The sequence below is a fragment of the Squalius cephalus genome, assembly GCF_949319135.1.
Source record: "Squalius cephalus genome assembly, chromosome: 24".
Classification (NCBI taxonomy): Eukaryota; Metazoa; Chordata; class Actinopteri; order Cypriniformes; family Leuciscidae; genus Squalius; species Squalius cephalus.
Window position 1 is genome coordinate 6,412,176 of NC_137145.1, and position 24,692 is coordinate 6,436,867.

Sequence of the window (24,692 nt, forward strand, 5' to 3'; positions counted from 1 at the left end):
TTTCCCAGGTCAGTTGGACAGTAGAAGTAAACTGAGGAATGTGGAGGATCTCTGTCTAGCTGGTCTGGACATCACAGATGAGTCCCTGAAGCTGATCATGAAACACATGCCTTCATTGTCTCAACTGGACCTTAGTTACTGTAACCACATCACCGATCAGAGCGTCAACATCCTCACGGCAGCCGGCACCACGACCAGAGACTCTCTCACCCACATCAACCTGTCAGGTATGCAGGAAATACTAAAACCCTCACATAACAGGTTAGACATGCTAACGGACAGTTGAGTGGGCTGGAAAACAACCATGCATACTGTGTTTGTGTGTGTGTGTTCACCTTGATCTGGGAAGATTACTATCTTGACATTTGATGGATTGAGTCTTGGGAAAAGCATGATGCAAGGTCACAACTCATCACTTTGCCTCTAAGGTCAAGCATTAACTGATGCAAGTCTGAGCAATTGACATTATGGGCTCTAAATGACCTTTTCTTTTCTCCACAGATTGTAACAAAGTTACAGACCTGTCACTAACCTACTTCAAGCGCTGCGGAAACATTTGTCACATTAACTTGCAGTACTGCAAACAGGTGACCAAAGAGGGTTGCGAGCAGTTCATCGCAGAGATGTCTGTCAGCGTGCAGTTCGGACTTATTGAGGAAAAACTACTGAGCAAACTGAGCTAGTCAACAAAGACAGACAATAACTTGAACCACAACCCAGGGAACTAACAACCCCATTTTTTTAACAACTTTTACAACACAGGATGTGTGGAGGCTAACACACTCAACAGAAAACCAGCAGAGAAAAATGGCTAATTGCTAAACAACACACTCCAAGCAAATGCCTGAACTCATCGCCAGAGCTCACAAATGAAGAAATGTATTCATCTCAAGTGGCCAATTCTGCCTTTCAATCTTTTTTTTAATCTGTTGTGCTGCTAAGGCAAACATTTATTGATTTTTTTTTTTGTTGTTTTTTTTAAAGTTTACAAGGCACAGCTGGCAGAGAGTGCCAACGTTAAAATGCTGTTGAAAGGCATGTTTACCCATATATATTTTGCATAAATGTTATAAAAAAATTTTTTTATAGTCACAGTGCAGTGTTGCAGTGACAAAACTGACTGTTATTTTCTTTCCCAGTAAAGAAAAATTCAAGATGCATGTGCTTTTTTCGTTACCATGCAAACGTTAAGCTTCATGCAGTATTAATTTTTGTATCAGAAGGGATTTCACACTTTATGTGCAGTATTAAATGCACTCATATAAATATATTTAGACTTTATTGACAGTATTCAGTCAGTACAAGGTTTCATTTTTCTACGCAGTAGGAAAGTTAAGCAGATTCCTATCAATAGCTATAGTAACTGTGCAGATGTTTCTGTAATGTTAATTTAAGATGTGATGTTCTTTAATGTTATAAGATGTTCTACAGATACATTCTTTTCAATACGACTATATTACTTACCTTGGCTTCTTTAATATGTATATATCTGGGGAAATACGTATTTGCACTGTTTGACCTGAATAAATAGTTATTTTTTCCAGTATTGAAGTTTTGCTTAACGGAATCTTGACTGTGTTAACAACTTGATATTTTTTTGTGTACAAAATGATCATAAAATTATTTCAAGAATGTATGAATCATATATTACGATTGATTCCCGCCTGTTTTTGCCGCTCTTTTGCAACTCGAGTTGAGACTGACAATTGAATATAGTACAGGTTACCAGACAGGCTTACCTTGTCGAATCCATTCTCCAGAGTAACCAGCAACCATATCGGAGTATTGTGCCATTCATATACAGTATATTTTATCTGCTGACGTCTGATTGATTGAAACGTATTCTATTCCTATGACTGTAAGACTGCAAACAGCCTTTAGAGGGCGCTAATCAGCATTTTGCGCCTCAGAAAGAAGAGTAAACACTGAAATGAGTAAAATCTTTATTTTGTTAGTTCAAGGTACCATATTTTATTAAATTTAATAAATCATCTTTGAATTACCAAAATAAAAAGTTCAACATTCCAAAATACAAAGACCAAATCCCAAAACGTCTTCCAGCGTTCAGTTTAAGTCAGTTAGAGTGTAGTCTTGTCCATTGTCTGCTCAGCTAGAGTAGTTACCTACTACCAAGTGACATCTTTTAGAGATAGCAGCATTAGAAACATACACATAAGCACAGTGTCAGTGTTGGGCAGACGGGTGTGGAGATTTTTAAGAAGCAAATTAAAAACAGTCTTGATTATAGAATTACATGGACGTGACATCAGAATGCAAAATTCTACTGTAGCATTAATTTGGACTGATTTCAAAGATGAATAAGTAAATTAATTTTGTTTACATTCAAGGAAAAACTGGAACACTGAGGGGGGATGTAACATTTAAAAGAAAATGCAAGAAAAACTGGAGAAAAGAGGAAAATATATCCATATACTTCATGTACATTTTTTCACATGTATATAAAATCATGTTTAATTGATTAAATTTTCCTTTATATTTGTTTGTCTAGGCAATACCACAGACATAATCACTTGGATTTAACTACAGAATTCACAGCCACAAATGGCATTTAGAGGAATCAAGTAACCTCCTCTTTATCTTAACCTGATCTAGAAAACATAAATATTCACAAAAAGGGAAGTAACAGTTTATTCAACTCAAATAATATTGTTATGGAGCAAATGTAATAGAGAACTGTGATGCGCAAATCCATGTAGCACCGCTTGTGGAAATCTTTGTTGCCATGTAAATGTGGTACAACACAACACACCAAAAAAAACAAAACCCAGATGTCTTTCATGGTATTGCTGGAGATGAATAACATTGAAGCAGAACAGTGAAAAAATAATATTGTGTAAATAAAACCTACCAAGGCATGTAATCAATTAAAGGTGCGCTAAGTAATTTTGCTTTGGACAAATGTTTTTAATAATGTACACTCATGAGACTACATAAAGGTGAACCTTCCTTATGGCAGCCAGCCTAACTTCCGTTACCTTAATAACCACCCTATTATTATCGAACATGTTCAGTTAAAAATTACTTAGCACATCTTTAAGAATCTTGTTGGTGCACCACAACGGAGACAAACCAACCACAAACCTGACATTTGACAGATACTGCAAAATTTGATCAAGATAAAAAAAAGTCATTGAGGTTCCAGTAATAAGCTACATAACGGCAGATGCTGGATTCCAGTGTGTCTGAAAAAATAATATAAAGTTTCTTATCATCTTGTTATAAATAACTGCTAACTAGTCATTTGATCCTGTGTCACGAAATTGTGGTATGCCAATACATGAAAATAGCACGCTTATTAATAATATAGCACATAAAAACATAAACCAGAAGCCGTTCTGCACATTTCTACTTTGGCACCTACTTTCCCCCTTCACGACATTGGTCTTCACTGTTGCTACGACAACATGCATCTTAATGGCAATCGGTCTCTACACTCGCACACGTAAAGATTTCTTATATTGCACATACAATAACACATTTCCAAAAAGTTTACAGGAATGTAAACCATTTAAACTTTCATATTTTTATACTTTATTCCTCTAAAATCCATCTTCCCTGGGTTAGCAACCACAGAAACTCATAAAAGTGTCAATGAATGACCAAATAAAAATGTGCAGCAGGAAATGTTCGCTCTTGTAAATAAGGTGTGCACAGTACCGGTTTCCACCATTTTACCCAGTGTGAAACTAAAGGGGCGGTCTCTCGGTCCAGTCACTCACGGCCCCAGCCTGCTCAGTCCAGCAGGACTGTAGAGGTCTTTCAGTAGAGGTGATGCTCGTGGTTAAGACTTGAAGACGTGCACCGCCCGCACCACATACTGCCTGCAGATGGGGCACTCGTTCATCCTCTTGCCGCACTTGGTGCAGGTGACCATGTGACCGCACTCCAGCAGAACGCAGTCTATCACGGCATCCATGCAGATCCGGCACAGGTTCTCATCCACGCCGCCCAGCTGAGCTATTTGAACACCATCTGCAAGACAATACATGGATGGTTTGAGATCTGGTTTAATCATCTATCGATCTTGTGTGCCTGTTCTGCTCGTGTGTAATAAGGTACTTTTAAACCAAAGGCTTGTGTTTTTTTGTTGTTGTACATACTGTAGCTGCATTGACAATGACATTTTGAGCAGTAAAAATGTGATATAAATGTTCAGTTTTCAATTTAATAAAAGCAATTATGATGGAAATATAAGGGGCCATGCATGTTAAATATTTAAAAGCAGAAATGTGAATATTTTGTTAAAGAAAAAAAAAAGAGCATGCAATATTTTTTAAAGAACAAAAATCGAATTTAAAATATAGCTGCATGCAGTGATGCGGGGCCAACAGCAGTGCATAGCCAGAAGAGCAAAGATATTGGAAAGAATGGCAACTGGTTAGCATGCTAACAAATTAGCATGCTAAGCTAAATAGCATAAGGCAACAAACCCAGGCACGTTCAACTTTGGAGAGGTATTTCTCGGGAACAGTGGCAAGTATAAACAATCCGTCGAGTCATTTCTGTGCGGTTCGGTCCAAAGATTATCTGATCATATTTTGGCCAAAACCGGATGAAATTTGTAGGAGAAACAGTGAAAAAACAGTTTTTCCATTCACTTCAAAATGGCGGACAAACAAAATGATGGAGATATCGTCGGAATCGGCATAAGCCAAGGAACGCAAGGGCATGAAAACAAACTTTGGACAATGTTTTGAAAAGTTATAAGCGTTTTTGCAAAAATCCTTATATCCCTAGAACACTAGGTGGCGCTGTGTTCAAACCTCTCAGGCACCTTCAGGATATGCTGTTGATGATCCCTACCAAATTTTGTGCCGATATGTCAAATTGTTTTAAGAGATATTAAAATTTATAACAAATTTCAAAATGGCGGACTGATGGTCACTCCTTTAACACTCTGTCTTTCTTATTTGAAATCCTTCCAGCCAGTCAATTTCAGCGGTCATACCTTTTAATGAAGGATATACAGTATGTGCTTTCAACTCTCCTGTCCAGCAGACTAATCCAGCATTTGCTGATGTCAGTCTTATTATCTCTATTAATTGCTCTCTAAAAAACGAAATGGGGCACATCCTTAAAGCATCTGAAACTTGGTCCTTCTCCAAAAAGCCACTTAATATATTGTCTTAGACCGGACAGCTATAATCTTTGGATCATTTTGGGCTGTTTTCCAAGCAGTGTTAATCGTTATTATAATTAATGATGGCAAGGTGCAATTACAGTAATGTGACAAGCTATAAAAAGACAGATCACATTAGGAGCACAATTCATGACACAAATGTGATCATGCACGTGAGAACCACATATCAAACTCTCCCAGCGTGCATCGGGAAGAGTCACTTTTCATTCATGGTAATGAGATGATGGTAATGATGATGTTGGAGCCGCATTAAAAAGGCTGAGTCTTACCTCCAATACCTCCATTGCATATAGGAGGAGGGTAAGCTATGACTTTGATCGACAAACATAGTAATGGTAGAGTTAGCGTTATTAGCATTGGACAGCACTGTCAAAATGCTCACATGCTAATAGAAAATTGTCTTTTAAAACTTGACACTGTTAACCATTGTTAAGTTATCTTGTTCCATTTTCACACTGGGTTAGTAATTAATCGAAGGTAGTCAGGTTTTGATATATACATTTGTAAATCATGGTTTAATGTTTTTATTTGAAATATTATCCATAATATAGCTAACTACTCACGCTAACTAGCCAAATCCTGACCCGTTTGTTAAGACATTAATACAGAGCTAAGCTTATATTTACACTGTTATCACGACAGACAACACTTCATACTAAACCATCAAAATAAACAGAGGTTAATGTCTCAAGTAACAGTGTTGTTATTGTTAACTAAAACTAAAGTAAAATTACATAGCAAAAATTAGCATGTAGAAATGTAGCCTTAGCAACAGTTAAGCTGAAGTGCTAAAATTATTTTAAAACTAAAATACATAATTCTGAATAGAAACATAATAAAACAATAAAACTGACAAAAGCACAACTAAATTACTAAATCTAAAATTCAAACTGAAAATATAAATTTAAAAGTTATTCAAAATATTAACAAATACTTTAATAATATATAAATATTTTTTTTAATAATACGGTGAGGTAAAATATCAAAACAGGTTGGCTTACCTGCAGCAAGGCTGTTGCTAACATTTTCCACTGTAAGGAAAAGAAAATGAAAAGAATCAATTTTATGGAGAGCACAAGCCTGTTTGAAAATCCTATTAGCCACAGCTGATTTGGGGCTGATCCTTGACTGATTCAATTTCATGTTGTTTTTTCTCACATGCAGCCCGTCAAAAAGATTCGAAGACTGTGATAAAATGACTGCGTTCTTTCTCATCCATCGCTCTTATTATATGATGTCAGCTGTGCTCTTTTCAGCCTGAACATCTAGAAAACTGACCGCAGAGTTTCCCTCTCATTATTTTGCCAATTATATAGCCAGTAAAAGATAAAACCATCTGTTATATAAAGTACCCAAGGAACATTTCATGCACTATTCTTCTACTTAAACATCTTCATGATATCTTCTAGAAGAGGGATCATCTGCTTAAATTTTTTTTTTTTTTATTGAATTCAGATTGGTCACAAAACTTAGGTTGACTTAGGTTTTTTCCAATCCATTTGACATTGGATCAAGGCCTTTTTTTGACAAATCGCTCTCAGACTGTTAAGCCCCTTTCACACTATATACTGATAATGTGAATTTTGGTTCATTCACACAGCCAGTGATTTTCTGGAATCTGTGCGTGCGTTCACACACATCAGGATGTGTTCACACACAACCACACTGCCTTTTTTTTCTGATTCGATCATAAACTAGCGCATCGCGCATCGTTCCACTACTGAACGATCTCTGCTTCAGCGTCATAACTACGACACACAGCTTATGGCATTGGTCCTGCCTTTTTTCACACAGGGTGTGTTCCACGACTGATCCTAGCATATGTTACTAGGTCCCAATCCCGGGATCGACATGTTTGCATTCACACAGAAGGCACTCTAGCATTTATATGGCAATTTTCTGGGATCAATGCTCTGTGCGAAAGGGGTAACTGTTAGACTGCGCCCCCATCTGTCCTCCACCCTCACACTCAGCACGGGTGCCCCACAGGGCTCTGTGCTGAGCCCACTTCTTTATGACCTCTCCATTCATGACTGTGTCCCCACTTATCCCACAAACACCATTATTAGGGCTTTAAAATGCAGGCAAATCATAAACTTCCGTGATTGTAAATAACTGCAATGTCACGTGAGCATTCAAACTTCTCAGGTACCTTCAGGACATGCTGCTGATGATCCCTACCAAATTGTTTAAGAGATATTAAAATGTATTAAGATGGTCACTCCTTTAACACTCAGTCTTTCTTATTTGACATTTCCAGCCATTTCTCAGCGGTCATACCTTTTAATGAAGGATATACAGTATGTGCTTTCAACTCTCCTGTACAGCAGACTAATCCAGCATTTGCTGATGTTAGTCTTATTATCTCTATTAATTGCTGTCTAAAAAAAACCCAAAATGTGGCACATCACTAAAGCATCTGAAACTTGGTCCTTCTCCAAAAAGCCACTTAATAAATTGTCTCAGACTGGACAGCTAAAATCTTTGGATCATTTTGGGCTGTTTTCCCAAATAATAAACTTTCTTATTTGTAAATAACTGCAATGTCAAGTGAGTGTAATCCTACATCTGTGTTAACATGTGATGTGAATGTACATGGCGTTGTACAGTATGTTGGGACGGAGGTGCCAGAACTTCAACTGATAGAATGACCTGTAGCACGATACTACAATATTTCTTCAAAAGCAGATCGTGGAGACATTTTAATCGTTCACGATCAAAAAGCGTGATATTGCACATCCCTATTTTAAGGTTTCTGGGCAAATATATCTCTGCCGATCTCTCCTGGGCTACCAACTCCAACTATGCTGTATTAGAGCAGCTAATACTGAAAGACCTGGTAGGAGCTTCAGGTCCATTTTATCACGGACAAACAAACACTTTCTACCCCAGACCCATACAAGAACTGAATACTGTTACTCTGAACACTGAACTCTCAATTGCTCTTTGAACGGACATATTTAAATTGTACTAATTGTATAGGGCCACTGCAAGATAAAGATGTGCAGTGTTTTTACATGCAATACCTCACTTCAGTTGCAAAAGTTATTGTATTGTATTGTAGTGTGTTATACTTATTGTGTCATAGTTATATCTATAGCAGTTGTGCTGTTCTGGGTGCACCATAAGGTTTGCTAATTTCGTTGTATATAATGCGTGACAATAAAAGGGAATTTAATTGAATTGTTATTGAAACTGAATAACATGTATTGAATCAGCTTAAGTCTCTACCGTTCTCTTTCTGCCTATGAATAGTTTAAGGTGACTATAGATGTTTAAGAAACAACCACAGTATAAGTAGACCACTTTAGGTAGAGTCTAACTTGCTTTATAATGCGTCACATTGAGTCTTACTGGATCTTCTGTTGAGTTCGTTCTCTCTGTAGAGACGATGGACGCGCTCCACCAGCTCCCATTTCTCACAGCAGCCTGAAAAGTTGACGAAGTTGCGGGCGAGAATCTCCTTCAGCTGCCGCACCGTCAGGCTCTCGATGTCGTCCTCGCGGGACAGGTCCGAGAGGGAGGCACGCGCGCGTCTCTGCGTCGCTGGGCTCGCCTGCTCGGGACAGACGGCAACAGAGACATGTAGACGGATCTGTAGTCCACATTGATATTATATCAGATTTTTTTGAAGTATTTGCCAAACACTAAGCAGAATTATTGGATGCCACTGAATTATTAATGTTAATGGATGCTGAAGTAACCCAATCGTCTTCGCAGTAGGTCGCACAATCAACCAGGGCATGCTGATTTTGTCAGAAGTGAACACAGGGATGGTTTGTCTCACCTCCAGTATGTCGTCATGAGGCTCCAGGTTGAGGAGGGAAACTGATGCAGCATCTCCATGTTCCTGAAGATAAAACACAGAAATCAAGATCTGATTAAAATCCGGTTGAAGTCAGAATGTGTGTTCTGGCCCGATGAGCAGTGGTGATCACAGGTGCTGTCCCGTCATCTTTGCTCTTTAGTGTTTGTGTTCATTTGGAAAAGAAAACTGGATAGATTAAAGCTGTGGGAAAAAATATGCTAAATGAATAACTGTAATAAATGTTAGATTGGCCAGAAAAAAAGAAGACTAAAACTTGAAGAAAATCTTAAATATATATTTTTTTAATGTTTCAGAATATAAATTCAAGCCATATTAAATACAAATATGTTATACATAACAAAACAAACTAGGGCTGTCAAACGATTAATCGCGATTAATCGCATCCAAAATAAAAGTTTGTTTTTACATAATATATGTGTGTGCATGGTGTATAATTATTTTCTATATATAAATACACACACATGCATGTATATATTTAAGAAATATTTGCATGTATATACTGTGTATATATATTTATATTATATATAATTTATATTATATATAAATATTTTATATATAAATAACACATTTTTCTTAAATATATATGCATGTGTGTGTATTTATATATAGAAAATAATTATACTCCATACACACACATATATTATGTAAACACAAACTTTTATTTTGGATGCGATTAATCGTTTGACAGCCCTAAAACAAACATAAACATTTTTTGGAAAAGTTTGGGGCCAGTAAAGAATTTTTTTTTTTAAAGAAAAATACTGCAAAAACAGTGTTGTGAAATTCTACAATTCAAAATGATTGCTTTCTGTTTGAGTATAGAAATGATAATTTTAATTATTTTTTAAAATGTAATTTATTCCTGTGAATATAAAGCTGAAATTATCAGCACCATTACTCTAGTCACATGATCCTTCAGAAATCAATGTAATATGCTGATATGATGCTCAAGAAACATTTATTTTGTGGAAAACATGATTAACTTTTTTTCAGGATTCTTTGATGAATAGAAAGTTCAAAGAACTAGATTTAAATATAATGTAATGTAATATAATATTATATAATATAATAAAAAAATAAAGCTAAGACACATTACAATATATTAAATAATAAATAATGAATTAATAAATATTATATTATATTGAACTAAACTTGCCTCATTAAGAAATAGATTTAACTCAATTAACATTTTACTCATTATAAATTGTAAAACACATCTTAAAGTAAATTATAAAAAATTAGCCATTCTATTGTTCTTGGAAAGTTTTCACCATGTTAAAAATGAAAGTCTTTCATGCAATTCTTGAGTGTCAAAATGCTTTTTCAAAACTATGAATAATCTCTGTCTGTTTAAGTCCATTTAAATGAAACCATCTACCATCACATCTTCACAATTAGCTTCCCTCGGTTCTGCAACTGCACATCAAATAACAACACATTACAGATTCAATCATTTATTCCCAATGACTGCAATAATTCGTTCCCCGTGTCATTCAAATAAGGACTGTGTGCAGACAGCGTTTGTTCTCTCTTTCTCTCGCTCTCTCTTTTCCTATTTGCCGCATTCAGAACAATTAGCTAATGGCTCTGCGTTGTTCCTCTCTGCTGTCTTGCAGAAGAGTGACTGTGTTTATGAGAAGGCTCAGCACATGGACTGAGATCTCACACACACGGGCCACATACAGACGTCGTGCAGCTTTGCTGGCTGGCTGCGTATTAATAATGAATGGGTCAGTCTGCCAACTCAGGCTCTGAAGTCACACTAGACCATCACAGTCTCTTCCTGAACACACAGACACACTCTTTAAAACTTCAGGGTGAATTTGTGTAGTTATCAAACTTAGTCATTTGCCTCTTAAAAAGCGCTTTAATGTCTGTGCTGTTCTTTAACTGTAAGTCTAAGTCATTCAGGAATTATCGGACAACCCGTTCCAACATTATGTAACACGCTCAGCATGTCACGTGACGTCTAAATAAAAAGTAAAGGCTTAAACGTCACGGCTAGCCTGGTGGGGTACAGCTGTTTCCAGTATCCACGCGGTCACGTCACATCAGAGCACGTCAGAGCGGATGAGTGCCTGCTAACTGAGGGCTGTAAGCAGCTTAATAACTGTACTGAGAACAGGAGTCAATAGATCAGGGAGTAAAAATGTTTACGATTGAGAAGAAACCCTCGCTTATGTATTCAGAAAGTGAACATGCTTCAACATGTATAATGCAATACGCATTTTAACAGTAGGCATGCTAAATTATGATATAACGCAACAAAACTTTTAAAGATAATAATTGACAGTAATGTTAAAGCAATACATTAGAAGAAAGATTTTTGGTAATTTTTTTAATGTAAAAAAATACTGTGCAATTTTAGGTAAGTAATTTGAAGGTTGAATGTGTAAATCTGTTGTGTTTTCAAAATATTGCTCTATTTAGTGGCCATTTAAACCATTGAAAATAAATATAAATAAATATCATTTAACAAAATTATAAAAAAGAATAATAAACGTATTAAAGTGAAATGTATTTATTTATTTTTGTAAATTGTAAATTTAATGAATATATCTTATTGATTATAAATGCTGAATCACACGTCTTATAGTATATATATATAGGACTTGTTTCCATGTTAAAAATTTGTAAAATAGTCTTGATAATTACGTTATACACATACATTTTAAGTGTCCAAATCAAAAAACAAAACAAAACCGCATTCTATAACCGAACTGTGATGCAATGCATGGGAAAACATCGGTAAAGTGACTGAAAGAAAGCGCCTCACCTGATTGGTTGTCCCTGAGCTATCGCTGCGACTGAGAGCTTCTCCCTGAGACACGGCTACGGACAGCGCCGACTGCTGCGAGGAGGAGCGCGCCGTGGAAGCGGGCGGCGTGGAGAGAGAGCGCGGAAGTGACGGCAGACTGTCCGTGTCCGCTTCCGCTTCCGCCTCCTCTACTTCCTCCTCCTCCTCATCTTCCCCGATCTCCAGCTCGGCCCCCAGATGGCAGAGCACCAGGTCCACCAGGTCCTCTTTCTCCCTGCAAGTCTCCGTGTTGATGTTTCTCAGCATGAGGTACTGCCGCAGGTCTTTAACGCGGAGCCGCATTAACCTGGGCCGCTGGAAGGCCGTGCCCCACAGCAGGTGGCAGGTGGCGCAGCGCCGCAGGTTTTCCTGCAGCACGGAACACAGCGAGCAGAAGCTCTTCTTGCAGTCCGAGCAAACGTGCTGGGAAGAGAGAGGGATGAATCATTAAAGCTACACTACGTTACTTTTTTTTTGGTTCAAAATGAACAAAATTTGAATAATGAGAGTACATCATAATAGGGATGGACATTTTCGAAACACTAGTTGTGTCCCAAATGACACACTTATATGCACTATGTACTCAACAGTGTAGTGTGTGAATTTCATAAGGTTTTGTCATTCAACATCAGTCTGATTGCCACTCCCCCTCCGCTACATAAGGAAAGCTGCGACAGTTATTATTCGCAATTATTTGCCTCATTCGAGTGAACGCACTACTCGCACTATTTATACTACACAACGGTATAGAATAGTGCATATGTACGTAAATTGATATGCACCTACTTCTCTGTGAAGGTTCAAAACATAAGTGAATAATTTTTTTCGAATCACTGGTTTGGTGCGAAAACGGTTCGAAACGGTACGAAATTTTAATGGTTCACTGCTAGGTGATCTCGGGAACCCATAAACCAGTGTCTATGTGTTTTTTACCTGATCTCGGATCAGTTTTATAAATCTGTATAAATCTGTATCTCGATTCAAACACCCACGTGATGTCATTCCTAAATGGTAATCGGAAAATATTCAAATCTGCCGCTGAGCCAGAGAAAGCAGTTATTATGTGAAGATGTGAAACCACTTTTTAACCACACGCACTATCGATATTTCTGTGTCACATATATTGGAAGTACTGGGATAAAAGTTCATAGTTCCCATATACATACTGATATCTGCGGAAGCGATCAGAATAGAGCAAATCACCTTTTGAAAGGAACTTTGTGCTTCAAATAACAATTGTGTTGATTGAAACAAGTTAAGTATTTATGAGTGAGTCATTGAATCATTCATTCAACCCGTTTAGGGACCTATAATAAAACAAAATTCAACATAGCATCACATTTGCTGTGCATTAACTAGGTTAACTAGGTTCTCATAAGCAATCTTTTTCAGATATCCGTCTTCCATTATTGTATTAACTCACGTAATAACAAAAACAATGTTCCTCTGCAACTAACTTCATCAACCGTTGCATAGTATAGCTTTAAACAGTCAACTATTATGCGTGTGATTTAATTACGTCATGCTTTAGTTGGTTTGATTGACACTGACAGAATACAAACACTTCCATCTCTAAATCACTGCGGCATGAGCTTCGTTTTTCAAGACACTTTCAGACTCTCAGAAGCAGTTGAGGAATCTCTGTTGGCAAGCTCAGTGGTTGTTATCAAATGCCACCCTGCTGATGAATGAGCTGTTCAATCAAAGCATTGCACTCTGGGTTAATGTCAGGTCTATCCATCAGGTCTGTGCATATGTGTCACATCTGCAAATGCATCACACCATCTGGGCATCTGAGCGTCTGCAGACAGGTGTGAATGTGCTGATAGGATTTCAAAACAGAGATGCTTTGTGGAAAAGTGAATGCTTCGACCTTTCATCACTTCTGTCCTTTCCTTTGCCAGGGTATGAGGCATGCCAGACTTAGGCATGACAGATCAACATTATTTATACACAATCATAAATCATATTTCATAAACCCCAGGTATCCTACCTTTCGCCTGAACACAGAGAAGGCCAGTCCGCAGGCTTTGCACGCCAGGCCCGCGCTTCCTGAGGTGGTGCTGCTGGGTGGGTAGGTGGAGTAACCAGCACTCGGGGCGAAGCGGAACGGCCCTGCTCCGGCTCCAAAGCCTGGCTGCTGGGTGCGGACCGCCCCCGTGCCCATCACCTCATTCAGCAGCCCGCAACATGACGCCCACATGGAGGAGGCCCCCGCCTGGAGAAGAAGGACATGTTCACAGTGTGTTATGATAAAGCAATGGCAAAAACGATCATGCACTTTACCACAGAGGGCAAATTCGTGTGCCAGTCACACATGAAATCAAGCACATATACTAACAATTTTTAAACAAAGTTTTTAAAAGAAGTCTCATGCTCACCAAGGCTGCATTTATTTGATCAAAAATACAGCAGAAACAGTAATATGTTGAAATATTATTACAATTTAAAATAATGTTTTTTTCATTTTAATATATTTTAATATCAAATGTATGCCTGTGATTACTCCAGTCTTCAGTCACATTTCTTCAGAAATCATTGTAAGTGAAAACCGTTTTCAACACTGATACTAATACATGTTTTTTGAGCAGCAAATCATCATCTTAGAATGATTTCTGAAGGATCATGTGACACTGAAGACTGGAGTAATGATGCTGAAAATTTCACTTTGCACCACAGGAATAAATAACATTTTAAAATATATATATTCAATATATATATATTAAAAAAATGTAGTGCATGCTTCACAATATGTAACTTGTACATCATAAACAACTGAATCCACTCAACCTCAACACTCATAAAATCTGTTAGTAATCATCTGGATTAAATCAATGCATTGCAGTCCTTAAGTGATTCCTCAAGGAACATGATACAGTGTAAATGGCTGTTAGGGCGAGACAAGGTCCGGCTAATTCTAGCACGCATTTGGAGTGTTAAAACGGAGTCGGCAGAGCAAAACGCCAGTACGAGCTAAACAGCTGAGATTAATGGATGTCTCTGGTTTCAGCCAAATGCATGTGCAAACCAAACAATGCTTTCAAAATAATCATAAAAAGCATGCATTACCAGAAGTATTCTTACTCTCCAAAGGTCTAATGGTCTGATGTTTCAAGAGCTTTCATTTACTTAAGGAGTAAATTTAGAAGATGTTGGTTTCACTACGCTGAATGTCTCATAATACCGCTGGCATACGGCCATACGTGACCGTGGATGAATATAGTTATCCTAATGTTCATAAACCATTCACTACTATAGGCTTATAGTAAGAGATATATCCAGTTTAGATGGAAAGGATCTCAAGCTGGGGTGCGTTTCCCAAACCCAACTATGGTCGCAAGTTCTGTCATTACCAATAGAGTTCAAGGGAACTTGCGACCATCTTTGGGTAAGATGCTTTTGGGAAACGCACCCCTGACTAGCAGAAGACATTTCTGTAGTTTCACCCATTAATAGACATGGTACTTCCTTGAAAATACACTCACCTAAAGGATTATTAGGAACACCATACTAATACTGTGTTTGACCCCCTTTCGCCTTCAGAACTGCCTTAATTCTACGTGGCATTGATTCAACAAGGTGCTGAAAGCATTCTTTAGAAATGTTGGCCCATATTGATAGGATAGCATCTTGCAGTTGATGGAGATTTGTGGGATGCACATCCAGGGCACAAAGCTCACGTTCCACCACATCCCAAAGATGCTCTATTGGGTTGAGATCTGGTGATTGTGGGGGCCATTTTAGTACAGTGAACTCATTGTCATGTTCAAGAAACCAATTTGAAATGATTCGAGCTTTGTGACATGGTGCATTATCCTGCTGGAAGTAGCCATCAGAAGATGGGTACATGGTGGTCATAAAGGGATGGACATGGTCAGAAACAATGCTCAGGTAGGCCGTGGCATTTAAACGATGCCCAATTGGCACTAAGGGGCCTAAAGTGTGCCAAGAAAACATCCCCCACACCATTACACCACCACCACCAGCCTGCACAGTGGTAACAAGGCATGATGGATCCATGTTCTCATTCTGTTTACGCCAAATTCTGACTCTACCATCTGAATGTCTCAACAGAAATCGAGACTTATCAGACCAGGCAACATTTTTCCAGTCTTCAACTGTCCAATTTTGGTGAGCTTGTGCAAATTGTAGCCTCTTTTTCCTATTTGTAGTGGAGATGAGTGGTACCTGGTGGGGTCTTCTGCTGTTGTAGCCCATCCGCCTCAAGGTTGTGCGTGTTGTGGCTTCACAAATGCTTTGCTGCATACCTCGGTTGTAACGAGTGGTTATTTCAGTCAAAGTTGCTCTTCTATCAGCTTGAATCAGTCGGCCCATTCTCCTCTGACCTCTAGCATCAACAAGGCATTTTCGCCCACAGGACTGCCGCATACTGGATGTTTTTCCCTTTTCACACCATTCTTTGTAAACCCTAGAAATGGTTGTGCGTGAAAATCCCAGTAACTGAGCAGATTGTGAAATACTCAGACCGGCCCATCTGGCACCAACAACCATGCCACGCTCAAATGCTTAAATCACCTTTCTTTCCCATTCTGACATTCAGTTTGGAGTTCAGGAGATTGTCTTGACCAGGACTACACCCCTAAATGCATTGAAGCAACTGCCATGTGATTGGTTGATTAGATAATTGCATTAATGAGAAATTGAAAAGGTGTTCCTAATAATCCTTTAGGTGAGTGTAAATCCCAGCACAGCGCTACAACAACCATAATGAATTGACCCTTCACAATAGATAACGCTTTACAATGAACTCTGTTAGAGGGCTACATATGGCAATTTATCTTTCAAAAAAATACCTTACATACAAATTTCAAACATTTCAAATCCCTCAGTTCTCGCCATCTCTGAAAAGCCAAGCCAATGTTGATTCTTGTTTTATTACGAGTTCTGTCGCATTCTCTTTTTGCCAGCTGACTCTGATGCTGTTTGTTGAAAATGGGTGATTCCCCAGAGGTTCAAGATTTAGCTGCTCCGTGTCAACCTTTCTCGCTCGTTGTGACAACTAACCCCTGCCACTCCCACAACATACACGCATCAAAGTAGCTGGAGCAACTTTTCTGTATTAACAGATTCGAAGAGACACACGGGCGAGTGACGCATCTACGCAATTTCCCACGGTTACCATACTGACAGGTCTAAAATATAAACACTTATAACGGGCTTACCATAGTGAATCAGGGTAAGACAAAAACACGTTTTGGAAGATGTTTCGATTGCGTGTTGACTCATTATTTAAATTTTGTTCATTTTAAACAAAAAAGAAGTTGCATAGTGCACTTTAATAAAAACTCACAGAAGGTTCGTAAAGTCTGCCAATCAGATCCGTGCTTGCTCAGTGAAGGGACAGTAAAGCATAAAAATAAAATCCTTGTACAGGAAACAACATCCATTGTTTCTTTGATTAATAAACCCTCATTTATGCATACAAATGCACAACCATCATGAAACATGGCTAACCGGCAGCTTTCATCAGTGCCTGTGATCCAACATGGCGCCGTGATGTCTTGTCTCAGAAGAACACTTCAGAGGAGGGGGGGAATGCATCTTCTGTTAAAGAGCAGGAGAATCAATGAGCTGAAATGAGCATACATGCATCCTATGGTGCAGAGAGAGCGATGGGTTGTTCTGTGTTTGACATATCAGTGTTGGCTGAGCGGCTGAAATCTGTTGTTGCTCAGTGTAGGGCAGGTTAAGCCACATATTTATATATTCATATATAAATATGTGAATATCGAACGTCTAACGTCAAACCAATTTTTTCCGTTTGCTGTTTAAACACTTACAAAATGCAGGCCAACACTGCTGTGTGTAGTGTTTTTTGTGTATGTACAGTATGAGCACACAACAATTTGATAATAGTGATTCTTTCTCTTATATAGAAAGACAACAGAGCAGACATTATAGCAAAATAGCTGGTTGATTTTGCAACACTTAACACTAATTGTTATGCTGATAATATTATTTGTAATGAAAAAACTGCATCAAATTAGAAAAACTAAATAAAATGTGCTCAGACTAGTGGACCCGACAATACACATAAATGCACGACCATTCAAACGTTTGGGGTCAGTAAGACTTTTTTATGTTTTTGAAAGAAATCTCTTATGCTCACAAAGGCTGCATTTGTTTGACCAAAAATACATTAAAAACAGTAATATTGTGAAGTATTATTACAATTTAAAATATATTTTATGATGTAATTTATTCCTGTGATGACTTTTTAGGCATCATTACTCCAGTCTTCAGTGTCACATGATCCTTCAGAAATCATTCTGATATGTTGTTTTGCTGATCTAGAAACATTTCTTATTATTATCAATGTTGAAAACAGTTGTGCTGCTTAATATTTTTGTGAAAACTGTGATTCTTATGATAAACAGGAAAAACCAAAAGAAAAAAAACCCAGCATTTTTTTGAAATAGAAATCTTTTGTAACATTATATTAAATATCTTTACTGTCACTTTTGATCAATGAAATGAGTCTTTGCAGAATAAAAGTATTAATATCTTTAAAAAAATACAGACTGAACCAGAACTTTTGAATGGAAGTGTTTCTGCAAAACTGTTGTAACTTGGTATTAGCCATAACTATAGTACTACTATATAATAAACAAATATATTTTTTATTTAATAAGTGTAAGCCAGTTCAAAAAGCACAACCTTTATACTGAAGTCTGTCTGGCAGGCCACTAATATTTCCTGTTTATCATATTATAAATGATGTTGGCTGCTCATGAAGTGCACCCTGGGTTTGAGAGGAATCCCTCTGGCAGTTCCCTCAGTATTTGAACAGTATGGCAGTTAGCGTGATCTCCGTGTTGCGTAACGTAAGGTCAGGGCATGAAGCCGCTGCTCGTGCTTCAGTCTGGCAGAGAGCCGGTGGCACAGCTTCCCCCTGTCACTTCAATTAGAGCCCCGTGAGCTCAGCGAGGCGGCCACGTCCATCACAAAACCACTGAGAGAAGAACACGGCAGCTTCTAACCCCAAGACCTCGCATTTTTTGTGTATATTTGCATTTGTTACTAACAAATTGCAGCACTATTTATGAAGCCTGAATGTAGAATATGAAGTATTGCATGACTTTTTTAAACTTGCAAAGACTTCAGATGATACCAACTTTGGATCTACATTCAAAATATGAATGTCAAAAATGATCCTTTTGTAATTATTTTAATCAAAAATTGTAATCATTGTCTAACATGTTCTTTGTGTTCATTGTGAATACATTGTTTACTAACCACATAACTTGTATTATCGTATAACAGTATATTACTGCTGTATTGTGTATTGAAAGACATTGTATGAAAAGCGCTATACAAATAAACTTGAATCAAAGTGAGTAAAGTGTTGCGGGTAAAGTAATACAAGTAATGCAAGTTATGTAATAAGATTACTTTTTTTAAGTAACTAGTAAAGTAACGGATTACTTTTAAATTTACAACAAAGTATCGGAGTTAGTTTTTCAAATAAGTAACGCAAGTTACTTTGTTTTCCCATTTATTGACTGACAGCTCTTCTGTCTCCATGTTGAGAGAAATCAGAGTAAGTGCAGAGGCGTTGTGAACATGATGTTTATTGTAGTTCTAGACTAAATGTGAGTTTGCATTTACTTATATCACTTGCACAAAAACAGATTCAGTGTTCCTCAAAATTAATAGAAAAAAGTTTGTTTTTTTTACACAAACCAGCAATAATTAAATATGTTAAATATCACAATATACTTTATGTATTTAATCTCACTTTATTAACCAATGTCTTTGCTGCTGACCTTCGACGATCCAATTCAACCGTACAAATAAGCAAAAATGCGGTAATGCTATAACGGTCGGACGTAGGCCTGTAAGAGCTGTGCGTGTAAACCTCACTCCCCTGGCCTCAAGAGGCGAGCTAGCGACTGACGCCGGAGACTCCAGTTCAAATCCCACTTGGAGGGAGTCGAGTAGGACTGGTTAGATTTGGTGCCGTGACCCGGGTGGGAGTGAGGTTTAGGGGGGTGAGTGTAACGGACGTAGGCCAGTAAGAGCTGTGTGTATGTGTAAACCTCACTCCCCTGACCTCAAGAGGAGCTCTAGCGACAGCTCTAGCGACTGTGGTCTTTAGCGTCCTTGTTAGCGCACCCGCCTCCCACGCTAGAGACCCCAGTTTGAATCTCGCTCGGAGCGGGTCGAGTAGGACTGTTTACATTTAGTTAAACATCACATTTGTGTTTCATTTTTTGGTTTGAGAACTTTCTTCTCCTGCATCCTATTCTTCTGTGATCCAGAGTGGCAGCACCGCTGAAGGTTATTTTGAGCAGCGCCCTCTACTGTACAAGAGTGAATTTGCATTTCCTTCAGCCTGAGGCTTGTTTATTTCACTTCTGGTGTGAAAGGTCCTTTACATTTGCTTTTTTATTATTTAAAAACAAAACAAGCAAACCCAGCCTAGGTCAGAAAAAGTAATGCAAAAGTAACTTAACCCTTTACTTTATATTCAACAATATTGTTGATTTGACTGCACTGACACTGAACTGAGCTGGACGATGACATCGCTGTTTTCTGCAGAACTGCTTTAAAGATGAAATTAACTCATTTAAAAATGTATGATCTTTACAACGAAACTGAATCAACACTGAACTTACTTCAGCTGAACAATGGCATTATTTTCTTTTAGAGCTGCCAAAATGAACTCTGTTTGCATCACTGAATCATGTTCCTGTTATCACTGTAAAGCTGAGTTGAGACAATATGTAGTGTATAAAGCGCTATATAAATAAAGGTGACTTGACTTTCCATAAAAAGTAAAAAAACACAATTAGTTACATTTTTAGGGAGTAATGCAATATTGTATTGCATTACTTTTAAAAGTAACTTTCCCCAAATCTAGCGTGCTTTAAGAATATCTTAATAATGCATTGCATAAAGGTTTCAAAGTGGAAGTTACAGAAATGAGAAATGACTGAACAAGTTAAAGGAAAAAGCAGTGTTTGTTTATATAACGTGTGTGTGCACATCTCGTCCGTCTGGCGTAAAGTACGTCTGACCCAGCATTGGTTCTGGTATAGTTTCTGACAGGTTGACAGTCTAGAGGACTCCAGCGATACAGTCTCCTGCTTTTAGAGATCTGATGACCTATTCTCTCATGTCAGACCAAGAGCCTTCAGAGCGCTGTTTCCTTCAAGGAAAACAGAGCGTTACAGTTCCCCTAAGTCACGATTCGCTGCACAGGGACTCATTTGAAAGCAAATCTTAAGGTAAATGCTTATTTTTAATTGATGAGGAGGACACTGGACGAGACCACGTGCATGCCAACATCAACTGAATTCAGACTAATGTCTCCAGTGCTCAAGATTTAATACATGCAGAAACTTATAACTGCATTAAGCACTGGGAATAAGGTGACTTGATAAGATGCGTTCCACTGACTTGTGCCTGATTTTCTTAAAAACAATGAATCAGCACTTCTGATTCACAACGGAATAAAGGTAAAGCAAATGCCTTGTCTCTCCTCTCACCGGCAGCGACGGTCTTTGTAAAGCTCAGAAAGAACTACAGAGTAATGAAACCCCTTCCACTGACAGAGATGCACGACTTCCAATGACTTCTGACTAATGAGCATTCACATGAGAGTGCATAACTAATCACACAAGCAGATATGGGACTGAGCAGCTTTGAACATGTTGTTGGTTTAAGAAACGTTTCTTGAAGGAATAGCTCATCCAAAAATTAAAATGAAGGAGTCAAGCCACAAACAATGACTAAAAACATCATAAAACGGATCCATATTAAACTACATATAGTTTAAAAGTAAATGGCCTTTTTTTTTTAGCTCAACAGCTTTGAATTTGACATATTTTTCATTTTTATTTTAAAGTAATTTTGCTGTGCGTTTTTGTCAGTTTAAAAAAAAAAATTATATGCCTATAAAGTTTTTATTCATTTTTATTTTAGTTATTTCATTAAAATTAAAATGTAATTAATTATTACTAAATTAAAATGAGTAATGTTGTCTTGGCAAAAATATTTTTTTTAAATATTTTTTATTAACGTGTATATTACATATTTTACGTAACGGAAATGTTTTTTTCATGGTTTTAGTTTCAGTTTTAGTTAACTATAATAACCCTGATAAGCTTTCCTTGTTTGGAAAAAGAGCTGTGTGAAGAAGATTCTTCAAAAAATATTGGCAAATAGCAGCATGAGGGTGATTAAATACTATCAACATTTTCATTTTTGAGTGAACTAATCCTTTAAAGAAGTGTAGGAACCTTGCTGGGATCTAATAAGACATCATTAATATAGTAAAGTATTTAGACAATGTTACAAAGACAAATGTTTTTTTATTAAATGTAAATTTAGAAAAATCTTCATAATCATCAGTAGATTTTTTTTGTTGCTAACTTTATTACAAAATGACTGGCGTTTCTAATAATGATCTTGGTGGAGATATGCCATTTCATTTCCACTGCTTTTTTAATATAAAACAGATGAAGGCAGATTATCTCCATCTGAAACTTCTCCAGACTTTTGTTTAACTCTTTCTAGAGTCCTAAAAATAATGACTTCAGCTATAGTGTGTGGACCAGATACCAAAAGTAGAATATGAATGAATGAACAGATAAATATCATTGAATGATTGTACAATAACAGGGTTCTGAACACCTCCAGAAATAATAACCACAATTCACATTAAAAGAATTCCCAAAAAGCAATGTAAAAGAAGAGTGGTTATCCTCAGAAAAAGCTTTCTTTCAGAACAGAAGGCAGTTTGTCCTTTTGCTTCCCGGGGGATTCTGTGCTTTAAAAGTGTCACTACACAGTGCCATCACAGAAACCACAGGGAGAAACGAGGCCAGACAGGGGTGCTCTTTTGAATGAGAGGAATTATTCAGAATTATCTAACATGTGATTAACCCGCCAATTATACCCACTCACGCTTTGCTTCACGGCTGCTCCCTGAAGAAGTGAGGTCAACACTGAGTTAAAAAAACACCTCACACATTAAATGGAAATTAGTATTTGAAAGCATTTAGTCATTATGTGCTGACAAAAAACTCATCACAATCACCAGATCTTTTCTCCCCAGCAAGTAAATTCCCACTATTAACATTTAAAATACCTCCACAATCATAGTAGCCTACCAAAACTTTTTATCACATCTCTCATCATAATCAATTATTCTGACATTATATTCATCATGTCATAATTCAACTGTGATGTTTTAGAAGGGGAATCACTTCTGTTTCGCGTGACTGAGCAACTTTTCTCCATTCCTAACATCTCGGCAAATCACAACAATCATAATCACACTTTTATTACAATCTTCCCTCCTTGTTACAGTCTACTATTCTGACATCATAAATATAATCATTATGCAATTTTGAGTTTTAATGAGAGGAATAATCTCTGTCTGAGCAGATTTTCACGTTGTAAAAAATCACTATTGGAATCAGTCATTTTCATCTTCACACTTTTCATCATGTTCCTCTATTCTGGCATCATAACCACTATGTGATAGTTCATTATTTGTGATGTTTATGTCCATTTATACCAGCATGGCCATACATTTTCATCACTATTCTGATGGCATACTGTATATCATAATTCAAAACTGACATTTTAGTCATTACTATCTGGAATGCTGGTCCAATTATAACTGCTCAACCAGACATTACAAATAGAATCAACCACAATCATTTTCATCACAATTCCCATGTCATAATCACTATGCCACAATTCAAAAATGTCAATTTAGCCATGACTTTCTGAACCGCTGGTCTAACTACAGCTCAGCCAGATATCACAAACATAATTACTATTTTCATGACTATTCCGACTCTCTTCTGGGAAATCACTTATATCCCTCCTGACTTTATGTACATTCATAAGACTATCAGTCATCACAATCACATTCATTTTCATAATTATTCTGATGTCATAATCACTACATACACAATTAAATCAAGACATTTTTTAGTAGGAGAAACGATGTGAATTGCTGGTCCACTGATATTAATTATTTGTATCACTAATCTGGCATCATAATCACTACACTATAAATAAATTGTGACTTTTCAGTAGGGGGAATCACTTCTGCCCCTCATGACTGTCTGAACTGCCTACCGATTTATACAAGTAGCAATCATCACAATAAGAATTGTGACGTCATAATTACTAAGCACGTAATTACATCGCGACGTTTCTGTAGAGGGAACCACTGCTGTCATCGCACGCGCAATACTTGTGTCGCTATCCTGACGCCATAATCACTATGATATAATTTAATTGTGACGTTTTAGTAGGGGAAATCACTTCTGTCCCTCATGACTGTCTGAGCTGCTTGTCCATTCATATCAGCTCATCCAGTGACTGCTGGCAAAGACTCTCCTCCAATCTCATTAGAGAAGTGCTGGGATAAACTGGGTTATGGTGATCACTGCTTGTACACGCTGTTCCACTGGACAAATCAAGCTGCACCTGTCCTGATATCTACAGATATCTCTTGCTAAACGACAATAAAAACAATGCAGCTGTCACCCAAGCAAACACTCCTAATGCACGAGCATAGAAAATAAGGAAGAACGCACGCATTGCTATTTGCAGAGTCATTTGATGCATCCAACTGATGCAACTCTTAAGAAGTCCGACTGTTGACATAACGAACGTCAATAGGCTACGGAAATAAATTATTTCGTTGTTTACATGCAGATGACAAATCTCGTCGATATCAATAAAACATCTGACATTTATGTATGTTTACATACCTTCATTGCAACTCCCGTCCGTGAAAACTGTCGAATTCTAAAGTGATTTGCATTGCAAGGACACTCAGGAACACTCCATTACGTCTTCTCTTTCTAGCATCCTTGTGTGTGTGTAGAAAAGAGGATAACGTAATGGCAAAGCGC

General features: G+C 37.6%; 2 protein-coding genes across 8 annotated transcripts in view; one reads left to right on the forward strand and one right to left on the reverse strand.

Moving 5' to 3' along the window:
* Window positions 1–2,378, forward strand: part of kdm2bb (lysine (K)-specific demethylase 2Bb) — a 29,416-nt gene extending 27,038 nt beyond the window's left edge. For all 4 annotated transcript variants that reach the window (XM_079861745.1, XM_079861743.1, XM_079861744.1 and 1 more), the window contains 2 exons: window positions 9–227; window positions 502–2,378. In XM_079861745.1, the coding sequence (XP_079717871.1) occupies window positions 9–227; window positions 502–683 (401 nt within the window). In that variant the 3' untranslated portion in view covers window positions 684–2,378. The remainder of the gene's footprint in view (window positions 1–8; window positions 228–501) is intronic.
* Window positions 2,379–2,922: 544 nt separating this feature from the next.
* On the reverse strand, window positions 2,923–24,692 carry rnf34b (ring finger protein 34b). 4 transcript variants are annotated; one of them, XM_079861763.1, is made up of 8 exons: window positions 24,549–24,692; window positions 13,781–14,005; window positions 11,767–12,210; window positions 8,949–9,011; window positions 8,516–8,756; window positions 6,163–6,192; window positions 5,431–5,472; window positions 2,923–3,993 (listed from the first exon to the last, which is right to left on the reverse strand). In XM_079861763.1, exons 1-8 carry the CDS (start codon window positions 24,552–24,554, stop codon window positions 3,803–3,805), a joined length of 1,242 nt encoding a protein of 413 aa, XP_079717889.1. In that variant the 5' UTR covers window positions 24,555–24,692; the 3' UTR covers window positions 2,923–3,802. The 4 variants fall into 4 exon arrangements, with proteins under 4 accessions (XP_079717889.1, XP_079717890.1, XP_079717891.1 ...); XM_079861764.1 differs by having other exon boundaries at window positions 8,516–8,717; window positions 24,549–24,691; XM_079861765.1 differs by lacking the exon at window positions 5,431–5,472.

Excerpts from the sequence above, each read along its gene's own strand:
- rnf34b (XM_079861763.1), bottom strand. Across the intron at positions 9,012-11,766 it reads GCTCAGGGACAACCAATCAG|GAACATGGAGATGCTGCATC; the intron begins GTGAGGCGCTTT and ends TTTTATCTTCAG. Across the intron at positions 5,473-6,162 it reads TAGCAACAGCCTTGCTGCAG|TCATAGCTTACCCTCCTCCT; the intron begins GTAAGCCAACCT and ends TGTCGATCAAAG.